Source organism: Canis lupus, chromosome X, assembly GCF_003254725.2.
Source record: "Canis lupus dingo isolate Sandy chromosome X, ASM325472v2, whole genome shotgun sequence".
NCBI classification, from domain to species: Eukaryota; Metazoa; Chordata; class Mammalia; order Carnivora; family Canidae; genus Canis; species Canis lupus.
This window is the reverse complement of record NC_064281.1, coordinates 43379052-43400974: the sequence shown is the minus strand read 5'-3', so window position 1 is coordinate 43400974 and position 21923 is coordinate 43379052. Positions and strand designations below refer to the sequence as shown.

General features: G+C 42.3%; 1 protein-coding gene across 1 annotated transcript in view; it reads left to right on the top strand.

The window, feature by feature from the left end:
* SHROOM4 (shroom family member 4) overlaps positions 1-21923 on the top strand; it is a 273867-nt gene that overhangs the window by 247882 nt on the left and 4062 nt on the right. The window contains exons 6-9 of the mRNA XM_025468625.3: positions 11027-11824; positions 15306-15455; positions 16319-16499; positions 20286-20555. Coding sequence (XP_025324410.1) covers positions 11027-11824; positions 15306-15455; positions 16319-16499; positions 20286-20555 — 1399 coding nt within the window. The remainder of the gene's footprint in view (positions 1-11026; positions 11825-15305; positions 15456-16318; positions 16500-20285; positions 20556-21923) is intronic.

Sequence of the window (21923 nt, the reverse complement as noted above, 5' to 3'; positions counted from 1 at the left end):
ACACATTTCCTATTTGCTGATTGAGTGAAAGAAAATGGATAATTCACAATTGAATCTCATTGTATTAGGAAGAGTACACTTTTCAGGAAGACATTGCCACCTACAAAGAATGCAGTCTTCTGAGGCATGGGTTTGTCAAAAGTGTGACAAAGGGAATTTAAATACTTGGGCATTAATGTAATCTTGGGCATTAATGTAAACTTATTCCAGGAAAATTATAAAACTCTAACGGGAGAGATAAAGACCTGAATAAATGCATAGCTATACGCTGCTTCAGTCTGAGGAGAGTAAATCTAGCAGTGATTATTACAGCACTCCCTAAGTTAATGTATAGATGTGAGGCACTGCCAATTAGTCACTGCAGGATGCTTTATAGAACTTGTCAAATTCATAGTGAAATTTATCTGGAAGAGTAAGTGGGCAAGAATACCAAAGAATACATTAATTTAAAAAGGCAATGATGGTAGACTTACCCTATCAGATTCTAAAGCCTGTCATAAAGTGACAATTATCAAAACCATATGAGAGAGGGTTGAAAAAAGGCAAACAGTGAAATTTTTTTAAAAAAGAGTTTCTAGGAATAGATTCAAGCTATTCCAAGAATATAGAGCACACTGGAAGCATCCCTGAACTGGGGAAAGCAATCACTCTTTCTTTAATAGATGTTGGAAATTTAGGTATCAATTTAGAGAATAGTTAACTTAGATCCATAGCACATACAATGCTCTGTAGAAACTTCCAGGAAGCAGACAGTGGAGTAGCATATTTGTTCCAACTATGAATGGAAGATAAATTTGTTTCTGTTAAATGGAGGATATCATTAGAGACAAGATGGATGATTTTAAAAATACAAAAAGTTTTTTGGGGTAGTACTTTGTAAAATAAAATATAATGAGCAAGGGCAGCCTGGGTGGCTCGGCAGTTTAGCGCCGTCTTCAGCCCAGGGCCTGATCCTGGAGACCCGGGATTGAGTCCTATGTCATGCTGCCTGCATGGAGCCTGCTTCTCCCTCTGCCTGTGTCTCTGCCTCTCTCTCTCTGTGTATGTTTCTCATGAATAAATAAATAAAATCTTAAAAATATATATAATAAGCTAAACAACAGAATGAGGAAAATGTGGTCAGCATCATTGATAACAGCTGACTGTCCAAAAACTATAAAGAATGGATATAGGTATAGAAGGTCAGCTTTCAGATTCAGCTTCATAAAAGGGCAAGGAAACTAAGCAGGCAATTTACACTGGAGAAACTCAAGGCAGTGAAATCACTGCCTGGAAAAGTACATTCTCACTAGCAATTAAAGAAATGCAAACAAAAACAACTTCTACATGTCACAACTGCTTATTAAACTATCAACAATTAATGGAAATGATAAACAGAACCCATAAAACCCTATCTTGACAAGGCTGTGAGGAAACCGTTTCTGGGAGCAGTATAAATTGGTTCAATTTTCCTGGAGAACAACCTAGAAATATGCAACAAGAGTTAGAAAACTGTTCAGACCCACTGACCCAGCAGACGCCCAAAGAAATAGCCTTTAAAACAAGGAAAATAGTATTTGCTTAAAGATGTTCATAGTAGTGCTATTTGTAATCATGGAAAAGATTTACCAATCAAATATATCATCATGATGGAACAGAATATAGCTATTAACAATGACAGGTATACAAATACTGGGTCTTGCAAAGAAATGAGTATTTTTAATTAATATTAACCAAAAAGGCTAAATCCTAAATCACATGTTGAATCTGATAGTAGCCACACACAAAGAAAATCCAGAAAGGCAGCTAGTAAGCTATAAATAGCTGGGGTTGAATACACATGGTATTTGGGGGGTACATGTCAAGTTGCTGGAATTTATAATAAAAAAGAAAATCTAAAGAAGAAGATTGATTGGTTTGATTTAGGCCTATGAAGTTAAAGATCAAAGGCTTTGGAAAAATCCCCATACTAATGATAGACAGTATTACTTACCAGACATGCTTGATCTCACTGTTATCTAGCATTTGGTTTGCTAGAATTCTCTATCAACCAGCCCTTCTGCATATTTAAGTCTGAGAGCTTTGATATTTCTGAAAGTGTATGTCACCAGACTTTTGCAAATTTCCAAATTTGTCACTAACACTGCAACACAGAACCTCCCACTCCCACCATAAACATTGTACAGCCTAGCTCAGAAGCATCACTTTCTTAAGACCTTTCCATCACTTCTATCGCCAGCACTATCTTGCAGATAGTTTGCACTTCAGTGCCATTATTCATAAAGAAGCACATTTTCTCTCTGCCATGGTTACTGCATCTGTGTACCTTGACATCAGAGACCCCTCAAGCCATGTTGAAATGGCAGTGCCAAGTGGTTGACAAGGCCTTTGCTAGGTGCCTTGTCCTATAAACCAGTACTATGATACCTTGGAAGTCAAATTCATACCCTTTGCAAAATGACCAGTTACTACATTTTGTGGATCTTTAGGGTTACTCCCAAAGGTTTAAAATCTTAAGCCTTACATACATGCATCCCAGAGAATAATTGAGCAACCAGAATGCCTTTTAAACTGTCCATGATAGAATTGTGTTCTTCATAACTTTGGTATTAAGTCTTTCCTATTGTATTCTAGATTTTTAAAAGTCAGTACATTAACATCAGGTATACATGAGGACTCAAATAGACAAGTCCTCTCTTTCCCTGACCTGTCTGTTGCTTAACCATGGTGGGGCACCAAATTTCCTTGAATAACATCAGGATTCCCAGAACTTTTTGGACCAGTATTCCCATTATTTTATTTTGTAAATCTTTATCCTAGTTGTCACCTGTTAATTAAGTGAATTTTGTTTTGAGAAGTTTTTTTAATGGCTTTATACCTCTTTAAGATATCCCAATGAGTTGGGAACCTTGTAGGTAATGACTGTTTAGAGCAATAGATCCCAGAGTGTGATCCCAGATCAGCAGTACCATCATCATCCGGGAAATTGTTAGAAATTAAAATTCCCCACCTTGCCCCAGACCTACTAAATCAGAAATTCTGGGGATGGGCTCCAGAAACCTGTTTTAATTAGCCCTCCGGGTGATTCTTATGCATGCCAAAGTTTCATTACCTCTGGATATCAGAGAATAGAGCCTTAATGAGCTTGGCCAGCCTGATCCTCAGCTGAATTATTCTTGTATCAGACCCCTCAGGTCCCCTGACAATGTATTGTTTGCTCCTAAAATGTTTTCTTACTAAATCTCTTGAGAAGGTTATCAGAATGCTGAAGAGGCAGCATGTTGCGTGGGCAAAAGTGGGGGCATGGAAGTCAGATGGACCTTAACTGTAACTTCTGGCCACTGTTCCCTTTGTGTTCACCCAATTAACCACTCCGAGCCTCATTTCTAACATGGCCAAGAGAATACCCATGCCAGAAGATTGCAGACCTAAATGAAAGTGGGTCTGTCAACTGTCCAGCCCCATGCTTGATGCATGATGGACTCTCCATAAACAAGACAGATTGCTCTCATCCCCTTACTGCCATGTCCATGGCACCATGTGAAATCCAGAGGAATAATAGGAAGACCTTCTTGGAAATTCCAAGTTGGGGCCATTGGAGAGGGGGAGCTAGGCTTTAGCTCCAGGACAGCCACAAGAAAGCAAAAACTTCTCTGTTCTCTTTGCACCAGCCTCCTGGGGGCTGTGGAAGGTTCAGTGCGAGTCTTACCACTTGCATTTGTAATTGCCAGACTAATTGTTCCTTACTTGAAGTTCTGTGGGCCCAGGGGCAGAGAAGGGTGGCAATAACAATCCCTCTGGGCCTTCCTCCCCTCCCTGTGTAAGCCTCCTTGTGTCTCACTTCCTGGATCTTGCAAATATTTCCTTCAGCAAAAACCTGGGAGTGGCTATTTCTCTTGGAGCAGTCTTATCTTTTGGCTGCTGAGGAAAGGGAAAGGGGAGAGGGGCTGGCCCTGTGTACCCTTGCTGCTGAGATCCTGGAATACCAAGCTATTGTGGTGAGTTTAAAAACAAAACTTCCAAAAAAGAAAACTTCAGAAAGACTGGGGAGGAGGTAGGAGGAGATTTTTCAGTCTCTGCTAATATTAGTTTTCATTCTTGATCACTATTAGGCCAAAAGGGGGGGGGGGATTTTTTTAACAAAAGGGGAAAATCTGTTCATCAGAAGAAAAGATAACCTGTGCCAAGAGGAAAAGAGAGGAACAGCCCAGGACTTGGCAAGCAGTTTGCTTTTGTTTTTGAGATGTAGTCTCCTTGCTGGTGTCAACAAAGCCCTTTCTTACACTTAGCTTTCATGCTTCCACATAAAGAGCTAATGTCTCTGTGGGCATGTGGGGATGACTGCAGTGCGAGTACCTTTTGCTTCCCCCTAAGAGTCCTTGCTCCAGGGGGATTGTCCCTTGGAGTTGGAATAAGGCAAGTTTGTCTGGACATTGCTGCTTCTTACTGGTTAGGAAAATGATTTAACTGCTCCCCCTTTTTTTCTAAAAGATTTTATTTATTTTATTTATTTATTTGAAAGATAAAGAGAGAGTAAGAGAAGCAGAGGGAGAGAGAAGCAGATGCCCCACTGGGCAGGGAGCCCGATATGGGACTCCATCCCAGGACTCCAGAATCATGACCTAAGCTGAAGGCAGATGATTAACCAACTGAGCCACTCAGGTGTCCCTGATTTACCCCTATCAGGCCTCACAATTCTTACCCGCCAACTGACAATAATGGCACTGACTTTGATGGGTTGATGTGAACATTAATAGAAATACCTACACGAAAGTACATGAAGCAGTACCTAACACACACTAGAAGTAAGAAACCATAGCCCTTTTCCCTTAACAAAACTCCCTGTCCTTCACTCCACTCCACATGGTCCCAAGGCAGAGACCCAAGCATGCAGACAGCTTGAGCCCTTGGAAAATAGGAATACTAGAGAGGCCACTATCCTTTGTTTGAGCCTGACAACTTCAGTGGAAGCCTTCTATTCACCCGTTTGCTCCAGCTGTACTGCCCAGAAGGAAGGAGCTGTGTCACTTTTGTTCCCCTTTGATCTTGTCACCTTGCACAGTATAATATTCAACAGCTGTGTGGAAGGACACACAACGACCCAGCCTATACCATGAAAGGTACTCCTTTCCCTTTGCAGAGTCATGCCCACTTCTGCTCCCCCAATGTAAGTGACTCTACAAGGGCTCAGGCTGGCCCTGCACAAGCCATGGAAGTGGAGAGGGGGGAGTGGTTTTTAAAGGATTAGGATTAACACAGAGAATAACAATTTCCAGGTTGCCTTGCCAGAGCCCAGGGGCCCCAGGTAAGGTTACAGTGCCACGAAAAAGGACACCAGATGTCTAGGAGAGCATGTTTGTCTCTTCCAACTGATTCTGGAGTTGGCTACCTGTAGGTAAATTCTGTAAGGGTAACATAAGTGCTTAGTTATGTTAGTACCTGAACAAGACAACTTCGAATATCTAATCCTATTGATTTTCACACTGATCTGAAACCTAAACTTGCCTTTTATTATCTGTCCCTTTTTTAAAAAAAATTTATTTATTTATTCATGAGAGACACAGAGACATAGGCAGAGGGAGAATCAGGCTCCATGCAGGAAGCCCAATGTGGGACTCGATCCCAGGTCTCCAGGATCACTCCCTGGGCTGAAGGCAGGCACCAAACCACTGAGCCACCCAGGGATCCCCTTATCTGTCCGTTTTGAGTAGATGAGAACAGTGAGTAAATGAGCCCAGAGTTAAAATCCTTGGTTAGCTCAGGCCTCCTAGCTAGGCAGGCATGTGGCTGAGCTGAGACCTAAGATCTCCTGCTTTCTTGGCTATTGAGCAGGGCTGAACAGTAACCAGGGAGACAGTGCAGTCCAACTCCTTTGGTGAGAACAAGGAACAAAGCCGAAGCACACGGCAGTGAAGGTTGTACACTGTGCAACTGCCATAACCATATGCAGTGGCCCTGAGTAAGGGACTCTGTCCTAATAATAAATATAGTCTGTCATTATTAATCACCTCCCATGTACCCAGCATCATTGCTAGGTCCCTTTTAGATAGTTAATCCTCACAGCAGCTTTGTAGATAAATATTTTACGGAAACTGAGATAAATTAAATACTATGTGCAAGGTCATGCAGTTTTTTGTGTTATAGAGCCAGATTTTAAATTTTTACTGGAATTCAGACCCAAGTTTTTCTGACACTGTGTTCTTTCCATTATGCTCTTCTTGCCTTGCCTTTCCTGTGCTCTGGCAAAGGAAAAAGAAAGAATGGTAAATTTAAGTACTATTCTGTGGCGGGACTCACCATCCTACAGGACATCGGCCCAGCTGGGGCCTTTGGAGACGCTGACACCACCTGCATTTCCTTAAGAGCTAGATTGGAGATGAGGGTGGAGAAGGGGGGTGGAGAGAGGCAGGGAAAGAAGGTGGGAAGGTGTTTGGCAAGGGGTGGAAGACATGCTGTATAGATTGGAAACCAATCCGACTGGGCCAAAGAACTCTGCTCCCCCAAACCTCCATCCCAAGCCACAGCACTCCCATCGTTTTCACCCCGGACCCTGGTTTCTGTAATATGGCCACTTGTAGTAGAATCCCTTGAGGGCAGTTGCAGATTCCCAGGCCCTGCCGCAGAGGTGCTGAATCCCAATTTCGGGGGTGGGGGGCAGGGCCTAGAAATTTGCATTTTCAATGACCTCTCCGGGTAATTTCGATCAAGAGCCACTTTGATTAAGAACAACACTCCCAGACCAGTGATTTCTGACTTTTTTGGGTCATGCACCCTCTTTAGGAAGAATTTTTTGAATGTGCACTTTCAATATATGTTGGTAGTTTATTAATAAATTCTTTATATGTGATAATGTCCTAATATTTATGTTTTTCCTTTTTATAATTTTATTTATGTTTTTAAATGCAAAAAAATGGTGAGACTTTTCCATTAGTATTCTTAGATGAGACTGGTTTCTAGTTTTCCTCTATATATGTTCTAGTTGTTGGGTTTTGGTATCGACATTATGCAGGATTCTTTTCTTCTCCCTCAGTAGATTCTAGAGTCTAGGAAGTGTGAATAGCATTGAGGTTGTCTGATCCTTGGAAGTTGGTAGAATTCACAGAAGACAGCGTGAGTGTGCTATCTTTTTTGTCAAATGTATCAACATTGTTTCCTATAGTAACAGATGGGTTTTGATATTCCTGTTCTTCTGCAATTGGTTTTGGTAATTTTTGTTTTCCTGGAAAACCATTCTAAGCTTTCAAATGTGTTTTCATAGAGTAGAACAAAGTATTCTCTTACTCTTTTCATTTACTCCATAACTGTGGTTATTTCTCCATTTCTAATTTTGTGCATTTGGGATTTTTAATTAGATTAGCAAATGGTTTATCTTTTTTATTGTTTTATATTTTTTTGAAGAAGTAACTTTTGGCTTTAATTATTAATTCTACCATTTGTTTTCTAGTGTATTAATTTCTGCAATTAGTTTTCTTTCTGCTTTGCTTAGGTCTGTTTCTGTGGCTCTTTTCTTGACTTCTTTTGTTCAATGCTTAATTCATTGATTTTAATTTGTTCTTATGTATTAATATAAAAGCGTTGGAGGCTACAGATTCTCCTTTGACCACTGCTTTTGTCAGTCATATTCTCTAGCTTCTGATATTTCATTGTTTTTTTTTTTTAGGTATTCTACAATTTCAGGTCAGATCTCTTCGTTGACTAGAGTGGAGGATATTTTTCCCTTTTATTTTCTATGTGCTAAAAGCTTTTGTCTTTCATTTTTGTTACTAATTTCTAATGTTGTTATGTAGTGATTAGGTACCATAGTCTGTACTTCTTTCACTTTTTGTCCTAATAGAGAGTCAATTTAAAAAGGGTTCAATGGGCCCTTGAAAATGGAGAAATATAATGTTCCCATTATCTTAGTTTTGACTGTCATATCTGTCATCAGCTGAAAAAGCCTCATATTTTATTGCTCCCCTTTTCTACCTTTCTATTTCCTATGGCTTTTGCATTATGAATTTTGGTGCTATGTTGTTTGATAAAGATTTAGGATTGTTAGAGCTTAATTGCCTTGTTTGTTAATTTTTGCCGTTAACTCAACTTTGTTATGATATGAATATCATGGCTGTTGGGTTTTTTTTTCATTTTTGGCATGTGTTCATTTATTTTATTATTTTCTAGAAGTATATTTGATACACAACATTACATTAGCTTCAAGTGTACAGCATAGTCACTTGAGAAGTCTATACATTATGCTATGCTCACAAATGTAACTGGAAGCCTGTATCTCCCACTCCCCTTCACCCATTTTTCATTCCCTCCCACTGCCCTGCACCCTTCTGGCTACCATCAGATAGTTTCCTGTATTTATGGGTCTGTTCCTGCTTTTTGTTTATTTATTTTGTTTTTTAGGTCCCACGTATGAGTGAGATCATATGGTATTTGTCTTTCTCTATCTGACTTATTTCACTTAGCATAATACCCTCTAAGTCTAGCTGTACTGTGGCAAATGGCAAGATCTCATCCTTTCTATGGCTGAGTAATATTCCTGTGTGTGTGTGTACATGTGCCTTTTTTTTTTATCCATTCATCTTCTTTATCCATTCATCTGTTATTGACACTTGGGATGCTTCCATATCTTGGTTCTTTTAAATAATGCTGCAGTGAACATAAAGGTGCGTATATCTTTTCAAATTAGTGTTTTCATTTTTGTTGGGTATATAGCCAGTGGAACTATTGTATCATATGATATTTCTATTCATTAATTAATTTATTAAATAAATATTTATTAAATGCCTACTGTGTGCCAGACATTAGGTACTAGATAAATGAAACACCTGAGATCCCTGCCCTCATGGAGTTTACATTTTAGTTAGAGAGTGGAGCACGAAATAAACAAGTAAAAGTAGGTATGTGATGTAATATTAGGCAGGGATACATGTTCTGAGAAAGAACAAAATAGGAAAAGGATTGTTAAGGATAAGTCATCTCTATTTTAGATAAGGTGGTCAGGAAAGTTCTCTGCCTGATAGCATTTGTCATCCTTTTACTTTCCACTCACCGCCTTGTTTTCTTTTTTAAAAATTTAAATCCAATTAGCCAGCATATAGTACAGCACATGGTACATCATTAATTTCAGATGTAGTGTTCAATAACTCATCAGTTGTGTAATAAGTACTAGGTGTTTGTTTGTTTCCTGATGTATAAAATGCCAGGCAGAACACTTTGAACACAAAGAGTTGTTCTAATCTAAAGGAACTATAGGTGGGCGAAGGCCCAAATGAGAAGGGAGTGTGGATATGTGGAAGGGAATTTCTGATACATGCAAGTGATGAGCTAGCCATGATGGGGACTGAAGATGAGCCAAGTGAAGGAGATTTTGTTCTTCATTCTATCTGAGCTTGGCTACCATTATGTGTATCATTATTTCTTAAAGAAATATTCTCAGTCTTCAGTATGACTATTGAATGGGTATTCTGTCTGATGATTTAATTGAACTGCTGGAATTTCCTGTCACTAGGCAGTACTTAGAATGATGCTGATTGCTCACAGGCTACAGCAGGAAACCCAAAGCAGATCTTTGGGTTTGAGGGCTTAACTCTTTATTCTCTGAGACTAAAGAGATGTCCTTTGGCTTTGGTCACTATTATATAGAAGTTTGACTTTTTATGCATATTTTATACATATTTAAATAAACCTGGACTTGTCTCTTTGGATATTCTTTTTGAACTCTATTGCTTATAAGATGAGAATCTCATTTTGCCTCACAAGTGATAGTCTTTTTAATCTCCTGATAGTCTTTTTCTTCTAAACATATAATATATATACATGTATATGCATATAACACATACATTGAAATACACACACACACACCCTTAACTATTGAATCTGGAATTTATCTTAGTATATAATAGATGGTATACTCCAAATATCACTGCTCTGCAGTTATCTCAAAATTTTTTAGTTTTTTATTTTTTATTTTTTTTCAAAAAATTTTTTAAAAATTGTTCTTTATCTCCTTATTATGGAAGGTGAATTATATATGATGTTTTTATAGATAATTTGATATGTTTCTGGAGTTTTCATTCTGCTTTATTAATCAGTAACACACTGTTTTAATTGTAATTGCTTTATAATATACCTAATCCCTTACTCCTATTTCTTCTGTAGCAAAATATTTTTAATATAACATCTTACTTTATTTTGCCAGTTAATTGAAAAATGCCATAGTTAAAAATTCCTGTTGAGAATTCTGACTAGAATTGCTTTAGAAGGAGGTATTTTAAGCCCCAAATTGTAGATATTTGGGGATTGCCTGCTTGATATTTTTTGGTACAACTATAAAAACATGGACAGAAAGCATGTCAGATCCACGATACAGCTTGCATCTGGAGAGGCATCAGGGGAATAGAAGTGAGGAGTGAAACAGGGTATTATGTATATCTTTTAAAAAAATCATCAAGCATAAGATGGCAGTGTAGTAAAATATGCTAATCCTAGGCAGTAGGTGAGAACATGAATAATTATTATAGCAATCTCTGTATGTTTCTAAATATTTAAAATCTTTCCTGATTAGAAACAAAGCAAACAAAAACAATTTAACAGGATAGCTGAACTTGTAGGCCCCAGTACACAGCACATTCAATCTGAGTGCCAGAGTACGGTAGTGTGTGTATCCAAACTTTGGAGCTAGACTGTCCAGGTTAGATCCTAGTTCTACCACTCACTAGCTTTATGACCCTGAGCAAGTTCCTTAACCTGTCTGTGCCTTAGTCTTCCTGGCTGTAAAATGGGGACACTAATGATAGCTACCTCCTCAGATCATTATGAGCATTAATTAACTTAAGATGACCTGGAAAGCACTTGAAACAATGCCTGGCATTTAGTGCATACTTATTAAGTGTTAGCTATCAATATTATATGTTAGTATTACTATTCTTATGATTACATTTACTGCGTATATTTGCTTTGTTTGGGGGCCATCTTGAGTTTTACAGAAATGACATTATCCAAAATATGGGGCCATCTGCAACTTGCTTTACACAGTCCTCATCTTGCTGTTTTACAGGGAAATGGCTCATCCCAAGGCTAGCCTTTCATGGGCAACCCCGTTCCACCCTTGCCTTGAGAACCCACCACTGGACTTGTCAAGCTACCGAGCGATCTCTTCCCTTGACCTCCTTGGAGACTTCAAGCACTCCTCGAAAAAAACAGACGAAACTTCTCTTTATGAGGAGGGGCGCTCCATGGCCTCTGTGCCTTACCCACTACGTAGCCGGGCCTTCTCAGAGAGCCATATCAACTTGGAGCCCCAGAGCTCCCGGGCCTGGGGGCAGCACAGGAGGGAGCTCTTCACCAAAGTTGATGAGACCCAGCCTGATCCTCTGGGAGCCAGGAAGAAGGCATTTCCTCCTCCTCGCCCTCCTCCTCCCAACTGGGAGAAGTACAGGCTCTTTCGTGCAGTCCAGCAGCAGCAACAACAGCAGCAGCAGCAGCAGCAGCAGCAAGAGGAAGAGGCAGAGGACGAAGAAGATGAAGAACAGGAAGAAAGGGGGGAGAAGGGGGGGGAGGAGGAGGAGCTGCCACCCCAGTATTTCAGTTCAGAAACCACTGGTATGAGTGCCCTCCATCCCGAAGAGGTCCTGGAGCAGCCACAACCCTTGGGCTTTGGTCATTTGGAGGCTCCAAGGCAGGGCCTGCCAAGCTTTCCGGCAGAGCAAGAGTCCTTTGATCTCCATCCTGGCAATTTCCTGCCTCCAATAAGGAGCCACTTGGGATCTCCACCAGAGAAGGCTCAGCACCCTGGCTATTATGGTACTGGTGGGCTTTGGAGGACATCCGAGAAGGAGACCACTGACTCCCCCAAGTAAGTGCTTATGAAAGAAAGGTCCCTGAAGGTCATGAGTTTGAATTGTACCTCCACCATTTACCTACCAGCTGTGTGGCCTTGACTCGGGGGATTAAACTGTCCCCAGCCTCATATTTTCCTCACCAAGAAAACAGGCACAGTGATCTCCATTCCACATGGTTGTTGTAAATGTGAAGATAATCTAGATGAAGTAGAGAGCCACATGTCTAGCTCATCATCAGTGCTCAGTAAATGGTACTTGCTGATGTTCTTCAATATCACTGTCAAAATACTATATTATTTCCCGGAAGACATTAAACCCTTGTTGCCTCATGGCATTTCCCCAAAGCCTGGTGCAGGTCCTTCTCTGCCTTTTTTGTTTGCTTGTTCTCTAGAACAAGAGGCCAACTCACAACCTGACCTGCTTCTGCTCCAGGACCTGCCTGGGCTTCTAAACTCTGCTCTAAGGTGGTCCTGCGAGGGGAGGTGGGCGCTTTATGCCCTGCTTGATCCTTATAACAGCTACAGGCACCCTTTCCCCCTTCCACTTTCTCCACCACCCGCACCGCTTCTTTCCCTGCCTCTTTGCATTTGCTTCTTCAGTGGGCAATAGGTGTAGTTGAGGGGGCGAGCTGCCTGGGCAGGAGGCCAGAGCAGGAGTGTAGTCTAGCCACAGGGCTGCTGGTGTGTGTCTACTTCACCGTGCCAGGGCTCATCAGCATGCCCTAGACTGCATGGTGGTTGTCCTCTTGGCTCCAAAGCAAAAAGAACTCTGGCCTCAGCCCTGGAGTTATCCTTCAGAGAGCTCAGCCCACACTGCTGGGGGAGGTGGTGGGGGAAGGCATCTATCCCATAAGTGCTTTCTTTAAATCCCTTCATAGAAGGAACTCGCCTGAGACTTGTTGCTATTAGAAGTACCTTGTTTGTGTGTCTTTTATGGACATGTAAATCCTTTACTGGGCCACCTGGAAGCAGTTGAAAAGTTCTCCAGCATGAGGTGCCACAGGCATAGCATGACAGGGCCTCACTCCTAGACAGCCTGAGAATCTCTTATCCAATCCCTGGCAGCTGCTTCTCAAGCTGTCCATCTAGCTGGGGAGCATTCTCATTGTCATTGGAAAACATTTTGTGCCAAGAGACTATGGCTGTTTACCTATTACCAGCAATGAGAAGGGAGAGTGACCTAGCATGTAGTAGGCACTAACGTTTAAGAAGAAAGAATGTATAGACAAATGGCTAAACATGTATTAAGCATTTGGTATGTGCCACACACTGCTAGTCATTTCATACCCACTATTTCATTGAACCTCCCAGCAGCCCCATGGGCCATTATGATTCCCATTTGACAGATGAGGAAACTACATACAGTGGGGGAAAATAAGGGACTAACTTGGAATTGCACAGCAAAGATTCCAAAGCCAGATCTGTGTGACAGTAAAACCTACACTTTATTCGCCATCCTAGGCAGCCCCTCTCAGAGAGATCTTGTTCTTGTATGAGAGCAAGGCCTTTACAAGACCTTTTTGCCCCCACAGGGCAGAGTGTCCCAGAGCTAGTGGTTACAGGCCTGACTTTCCCCTTTCAGCCTCCTATTCCTTCCTCCTTTTCTTAACCTCCATTCACCTTGGAGCTTTGGCCAGAGAGAAGAAAACTGCTATTGCTAGAGATCTTGTCACTCATTCCAGATATTTATTTATTTTTTAATGATGATTGGATGCAAGGAGAAACATCTGTTTGCACACAGCCCTAGGTTGTGGCTGCAGAAAATCAATTATAGATGCCTTTTGAATGATGTGGATTTAAGGAACAGTGTTATTCCCACCAAAGCTAATATTTTCTGCCTGCTTACTATTGTGCCAAACATTCATTGTTCTAAGCACTTTTGTGTGCTGATGGATTTCATCTTCACAACCAACCTGTGAAATAGATGTCATTAGTGTCCCACATCTTTTAGGTGACAGCAGTGTGGCACAGGGGGGCTAAAGTAACCTGCAGAAGATCACAGGTAGCCAGAACTCAGGCCATCTGGCTCACTGTGCCCATTACATCCTCCCAAGATCTTGGAGCTCCTCAAGATCCTATTCCAGAAAGCATAGGGTTCTAACCAGAAGGAAGTGGCTTTAAGATTTTGTAAGGGAGAAAGAAGCGCTAGGAGCAAGGAGATATATAATATTTTGAATGTAAAATGAAAAAAAAAAGACATCCTATTTTCAGCCAAATCAAATCAGAGCATCTCTATAACCCACACACTATTCAGTTACACATGCTGGGATACATATAGAAGCAGATTAGTGGAATTTTTCAAGTGTTGGTGAAGTCTCCTAACTCTGGTTCAAGTACAGGAATAGTTTGCCTTTTGAACTCTATGCTCTGCAGAAGGAATCTGATTTTTGCTTTGATACTCATTATCAAATGCAGATTATGTTGTCATAGAGCTCCTTAACTCCTGCCCTATTAGCAGAGATTATGAGGACAGTGGCCCTAGAACAGAGTGCCTAATATGACAACTATGATATGGTACAGGGCTGTGTCTGCTGAGATCTGAGTCTATAATTAGTATATATCTTTAAGATATACTTCCAGTTTTATTGAGATATAACTGACATACAGCCACATCCTTTTTCCCCTTAATTCTGTACTTCCTTCCAGCACTTTCTAACTCAGAACTCTCACACATACCCTAGATATTTTTCTCATAGATAAGAATTCCCTAAGTTCATACATTCATATTCCCTCCAGAATGTACTCTCTTGTCTGCTAACATATAGTCCAGCCAGAAAATTCCTTACATACAAGGCTTTATATGATGTCAAGTTCTCCCTTTGGCAGTATAGCATAGTGGCTAAAAGTATAGATTCTGGAGTTAGGTCACCTAGGTCTAAATCATGGGTCTGTCATTTACTATCTGGTGACCTTGGGGCAGTCATTTTCCCTCTCAGTGCCTCATGGTCCTTATCTATAAAATGGTTGTCATGAACATTAAATTTTTTATCTATATCTACACACAGACATGCAAACACATACACATAAAAACACATCTTAGGACAGCTTCTAGAGCATGGTTAGCACTGTGCAAATATTAGCTACTATTGTTCATTTATTAGTGTTGTTACTTTAAAAACCCACATGTAAAATGAATGCCTTGGATGAGGAATATTGGCATGCCCAAGTTTCTTTTGTGTGATGAATTAGAAGACAGCATAGCATGAATCGGTAAATAGCTGTGGAGCCTTTTAACCATTATTTTTGACCTTCATCTAAGAGCTGCAAGTAGCTGCAAAAATGACTAATGAGTTTCTCCTATTTTTCCTTTCAAGCAGCTAGAGGTTAGCAAAGGGGCAGCAACACAGACAGGTGGAGGGTAGGGGTGACTGGTAGGCAACAAGAATATAGTGGGGGTGAGCCTCCCTCTTGCATAAACCGGGGTTGGAGATATTTGCCCGTCCATCACTGAAATCCAACATTAAAGCATTTCTCTTTATCTCCTTCCTCACTCCAGACCAGAAGCCTTGATTGCAGAAGAGTCCAAACCCAAGGCGGCATGGAGCCAGAGCTACTTCTTTCCTGAGGAGCAGTTCTCCTGTATGGGCTGGGGCTCTGAGAAGCAGCATCTCAGCCCTGCAGGCTTCAGTGAACCCAAGACAACAGGGTCTGCTGCTACCCTTGTCAAGCCCCTGGGCGCCACTGGTTCCATTTTTTCCCCATTTCATTCTGCAACCATGGAGGAGGCTGGGGCCACTGGGGATATGCCAGAAGTGGAGAGATGCTATCCCTTCGCAGGCTGAAGGCCTGCCTCAGAGGCAGTCTCAGAAGAGCTCATGAGAGATGTGGTAGGCCGTGACAAGTCCCCGGCAGGGGTGTTAACCCCGGCCTCCAACATGGTGACCACTGCTGAGGTCATGGGTGACCTCTTTGCTGTGGGAGATCTGCAATGGAGGGGCCATTTCAAGCAGTAGTGGCTTTTCCAGAAAAGGATAAATTGTGAGAGTGTCTAGGAAAGCCATAGGGTGCCTTTGTAAACAAGCAGACTAGATAGAGCTGGAGTGGGTGGCAGTGTGGGGTTGGATAGGAGGAAGGCCAACAGCTATGGAGGATGAATAGCTAAGGTCTCAGATACATCCTACCCCCCCGCCCCGCCACCCAGGGATTCATATGCCTGGGCCATGAACTGAGGGGACTCATGGAAGATCAGAAGCCCAGAACTTTGGGGCCTGCCAGTTTTTTCTGGCTCTTAGTCAGGTGCTGAGCAAATCAGATCATCTCTAAAGAAGCTCCCCTACCCATTGAAGTCAGGGGCATAGAAATAGCCTTCTGTGTTCTCAGAGTTGGTTTCCTGATGATCTTCATGTGGCTCATTTACATTTCAGCCATGCTTACTGGTCCACCAGTTCCTTATTCCCCAGCTCCCAGGCAAAGCAGGGTCCCACTTTCACAAATGGGGTGAATTAAGAAGCAGAGAGGTCAGGAGTCTCTCAACGGAGGTATTCAAATGGTCATTCTTTGTTTCCACAGACAAGAATTTCAGCACTTCTCACCTCCTCTGGGGGCCCCAGGAATCCCTACCTCTTACTCAGCTTATTACAATATTTCTGTGGCCAAAGCAGAATTGTTGAACAAGTTGAAAGACCAGCCTGAGATGGCAGAGATTGGCCTGGGAGAAGAAGAAGTTGACCCTGAACTGGCTCAAAAAAAGGTGAAATTCTCTGATATGGTCTTACATTTTCAGCATTCAGTTGGAGTGTCTGGAGGTTGACCTGCCCTCTACGTGCTCCACAACAACTTGGTACATCCCTATATCTCCAATATGGAAATCAAATAGCCCCCCTGGGTTCATCAAGTGCAACTCCAGTCTCTCTTTTTGATCCAGCCAATAATAGTAATGAGAATGGTAGAAATCAGCAGCAGCAGCACCACCACCACCACACCATCACCATCACTGGATCTGTCGAATCCTTAAAACTGCTCAACAGTGATTTCTGCCCCCTCCTTGTTTTACCAGTGGAGAGGATTAGGTTGCTCAGCGTTACAGACTTTAGGGGTAGATCCAGAGCTTGAAGTCAAGAATGATGCACCTCCCACTTTATCATGTGCCATCCCTGTGAAATAAGCCAGCCTTGTAAGTAACTCACCGCCCGCTGTACATCAGAGTTTTTGACTGCGAGCTCAGACCAATAGCAGCCATTGGTTGTATTCTCCATGTGACTTTTCAGGAGAAGGAATGGATTGACCAAGCCAAAAGAGGAGAAATTATAGGCCCATAAACTTTAGTAAGAAGTTTTGCAAGAAGAATCAATCATCTCTTAAAAATACTAGAATGAGCAATAGAAATAATTATGATGTTCTGAAGCCTCCCCGTTCTTCCTCTGAGCATCACTAGGGCTAGTTTTCTAATCAAATTCCTGGAATCACTTTGCCCTCCCTGCACTTACCCATTTTATTTCCTAAGCAAATAGGGTTTCCATGGCAACTCCAAAGGCCTAATTTATCACTTTGTGAACATCTGAACTTAATGTAAATTGCTCCTGTGCCCATGCTTCTCATTCAGGACATGACCTGTAGGAAAGCTGGAGGCCATTTGCAGGAGACCTCCCCACCACTTTCAAATTGGAAGCAAAATGTCAGGGAAAAAATGGGAAGTATGGTGGTATCAAAGTTATATTGATTCAGATGCCTGCCTCCTTGGATTTTGTGTTCCCTGAGCATGGCAAGGCTGCTCCCAGCTTACTCAGGACCTTTTTATTAGAAGCAAACCTAATAAGAGTCTGACCAGGAAGAGAAAAATGATCAGAAATGGCAAAGCAAAGAACAGCAGATAGTGATCTGAAGTGATTCTTGGGGAGCTAGGCCAGCTTTTGTCTCCGAGGAAGACAAGTGAAGAAGGTCACCAAGTTGTAATATCCTAGAAAAGCAACTCAGTTTTAGCCAGTACACTTTCCCCAGGACTGAATGAAGTTCGGGTAGCAAAGCCAGGTGCCAAGAAACAAAGGGCTCTCTTTGCTTGCATCCTTCCAGATCTATGGAATGATGGAAATGAAGAGCTAGCATGGGTAGGTGATTTTCCAAGTTGATCGTTTGGCCCCCAGCCTTCCCTTGTCCCTGGCATTGAGTTTTGTTTGGGAGAACAGAGGTCAGGGATATAACTGAGAGCCTGTTGGCATCTGATTGTGTTGCCTCATTCATATCATTGGTCCCTAATCCCCAGTGGGTTTTAGAATTTTCCCTAAATGTAAACCTATGATGCTTCAGACATAAGATCATGGTAATCTCCTGACTTTGGGCCAGTTCTGAAATAGAAACAGGCCCTTGACCCAGAGCAGGCTCTCTTGGGACATTTCTTGGACATTTCTAAATAAACTACTAGAAAGGAGCACATGCTAGAAAACTACAAGCCTATGGTCCCAGAGTACCTGGGTGGGAATAATAATAAAATGAACACTGAAGCAGGGCGCCTGGTTGGCTCAGTCAGTTAAGTGTCTGGCTCTTGATTTTGGCTCAGGTCTTGATCTCAGGGTCATGAGATTGAGCCCCGTGTCAGGCTCCACACCTAGTGTGCAACCTGCTTAAGATTCTCTCTCCCCCTCTCCCTCTCCCCTGCCCCTCCCCACTGCTTATGTGCACTCTCTCTCCTTTTCTCTCTCTAAAAAAAATATGAGAAAAACAAACATATACTGAGGCATACTTCAGTATATATATATATCATATATATATATATTATATATACACACATATACATATACATACACACAAGATATGAGATGCCGTTCTAAGCATGTAACCTATATTAAGTCATTTCCTTCTCAGAACAGTACTATGAGGTAGGTGCTATTGTTATCCCATTTTTTCAATGGGGAAATTGAAGCACAGAAAGGTTGGGTGATTTGCTCAAGGTTACACCAATGCTTTGTGGCAGAACTGGGGTTCAAACCCAAGTAGTCGGGCACTAGAGTGCATGCTCTTAATGACAATATGATGCTGACAGCACAGGCCATGAGCAATGTGGGGTGGCTCAATTCTTAAGACTTTGCACCAGACAAGCATCTACTAGCTCTGAGTGCCTGGTAATGATAATAACAGCAGCAGCAGCAGCAGCACTAAACAGGTACTGAGCACTTAATATACCAGGAGCAATGCTAAGCATTTTACTTCTATGATCTCATTTAACCCTTACCATGGTGGCAGGGTGGGGGGAGAAGAGGAAAAGCTTCTCGTTTACAGATGAGGAAACAGAGAAGACTCCGTGAGATTGGGTATCTTGCCCAAGGTCACAGTTTGGAGGCAGTGGAATTGGGACCCAGGCATCTGTGACTCTAAGCAGCTACTCTACCACACTACCTTCCTATGAATGGAGTTCCAGAACTGGTTACACCTACAGGGGAGACAGATCAGAAGACTCAGGCAGTGCTTTCCTGAAGAAACTTATCACCAATAGGAGAGAGACTGGATGCACCCACGTGAAACAGGGAATAAACAATGTCAAATTATACTCGAGTGTTCTATTTCTGAAAGGCGGGAGAGTTCAGAAAAGAAAGAGGTCATTGAGAGAAGGGCTATGGGGACAGCAGCTTCCTGCAGGGAGGATGGGAGCAAAGCTGGGCTCTGAAGAAAGAATGGGAACAGCCAAAGTGAGGGAAGAGATCTAGAGCAGGTAAAACTGCATAAATCCATCAGGAACACAAGTATGACTGCAGATGGAATGAGGGCCCAATCCTGAAAGATTCAGAGCCGTGGGATTGGAATGGTTGAGTGGGGCCAAGCTGAATGATGATAGCAGCCAGACTTCATTAAGTACTCAGTCCATGCTAGGTCCTTTCCATGCATAGTCTTGTTCAATGAAGTCAGTACTGCAGTTATGCCCATTCTGCCGATCAAGAGTGTTAAATTCTGTAAAGAAATTTGCCCAAGGCCACACAGCCAGGAAGTTGGCAAAACCAGAAGTTACACCTAGTCATCGGGACTTAAGAACTCCCAATCTTAAAAAAAAAAAAAAAAAAAAAGAACTCCCAATCTTATCCAAAAGGCTGCAAAAGCCAAATGGAGGGAGCGAACATGAAACATAGTGCCAGGGCACATGAGAGATACTTCAGTGGGTTGAAGGAAAATGAATGAAGCCCCAGGCAAATACTTGATGATAATGCTTTGACAACCTCTGCTCCCACAAGCATTTCAATTCCCGTTTATTAAATGGTCTCAGCAAGCGTTCATTAAGTTACATCTGGCAAATGAGAATTAGCCCCTGGGTACCACTTATCTAATGCCAAGAAGTTTGGTGGTGACGGATTCCTACCAGATCTGAAGAGACAGAAGAGAGGGCACCTGTCCAGAAAACTGGAATTGCTCATGACTTGCTCAGGCTTCCTTTGTTTCTGATGGCAAGTGGAACCTGCCATCTGTCTTGGGGATCCCAAAACAGAGGTTACAAGTGCAGACCCATTTCTGTCCCCACTCTGATCCTTTGCCTTCCCCTATTTATTTCTCCTAGATACAGCTTATTGAAAGCATTGGCAGAAAACTCTCTGTCCTGAGGGAGGCCCAGCGAGGACTGCTAGAGGACATCAGTGCCAACTCTGCCCTTGGAGAGGAGGTGGAAGCCAACCTAAAAGCGATCTGTAAATCCAATGAGTTTGAAAAATATCGTTTGTTTATTGGGGACCTGGACAAAGTGGTCAACCTGTTGCTGTCGCTCTCTGGACGACTGGCCCGGGTGGAGAATGCTCTCAACAGCATTGATGCAGAGGCCAACCAGGAGAAGGTAGAGTTGGGGTCTCTGGGGTGTGGATGGAGGGAAATGCCATCTGTTCCTTCTCAGGGCTCCCTCTTTCAGATTTGGCTAGTCTGAGAGACAGTAAAGCATAGTGTTAAGAGAATGGGCAGTGGGGGCACCTGGGTGGCTCAGTGGTTGAGCATCTGCCTCAGCTCAGGTCATGATCCCAGGTCCTGGGATTGAGCCCCACATCAGGCTCCCTGCAAAGAGCCTGCTTTTCCCTCTGCCTATGCCTCTGTCTCTCTCTGTGTGTCTCTCATGAATAAATAAATAAAATCTTTAAAAAAGAGGGTGGGCACTGGCTTTTAAGTTGTCTTATAATTCTGGATCTACCAATAATTAGGTGCGTGGCTGTGGGCAGCTTACTTAACCTTCCTCTGTCTAAGTCTCTTCAAAAACACCCTACTTCATGGGTTCATAAGAATTAAATTATATAATCCTTATTAATTACTTAAAACAGGGCCTAGAAGGGTAAACACTGAATCAGTGCTACCTGCCAGTAGTAGTAATAGTAGTAGTAGTAAATAGTAGTTGCAGTGATGTTATTGCTAGTGATAGTGATAGTAATAGTAGTAGTAGTGGTGGTGGTGGTGGTGGTGGTGGTGGTGCCACGTAGGTGGCTGAGTCGGTTAAGCCTCTGATTCTTGATATTGTCTCAGGTCATGAGATCGAGCCCCACATCACAGGCTGCATGCTAAGCAGGGAGTCTGCTTGAGATTCTCCCTCTCCCTCTGCTCCTCCCTCTGCTCACTTTCTCTCTCTCTCTCAAATAAATTAAATCTTTTAAAAAATAGTAGTAGTAGTAGTAGTAGTAGTAGTAGTAGTAGTGGTGGTGGCAGTATTATCGGTGTTAGTGGTTTTAATAGAAGTGATAGTAGTCATAGTCTTGGTATTGATGGTGGTAGTAATATTAGTAGCAGCAGCAGCAACGGTAGAGCAATTTCACCCCACTTTCTCTCTCTGAGTTGAAGGAGGAGGTCTCAACAAGTAGCTGAGACTGAGAGTCTGTCAGTTTCACAGTTTGGGCCACTCTGCATACATCCCTGAACCAAAGTGCATTCTCTTTCCATGCACAAGTGGTTTGGAATACCAGTCTGAGGGCAACCCGGGTGGCTCAGCAGTTTAGCACCTCCTTCAGCCCAGGGCATGATCCTGGAGACCCGGGATCGAGTCCCACGTCGGGCTCCCTGCATGGAGCCTGCTTCTCCCTCTGCCTGTGTCTCTGCCTCTCTCTCTCTCTCTTTCTCTCTCTCTCTGTCTCTCTCTATCTCTCTTGAATAAATAAATAAAATCTTTAAAAAAAAAGGAATACCAGTCTGAATCCATGTTGAGACACATACGCCTGTGCATACACAT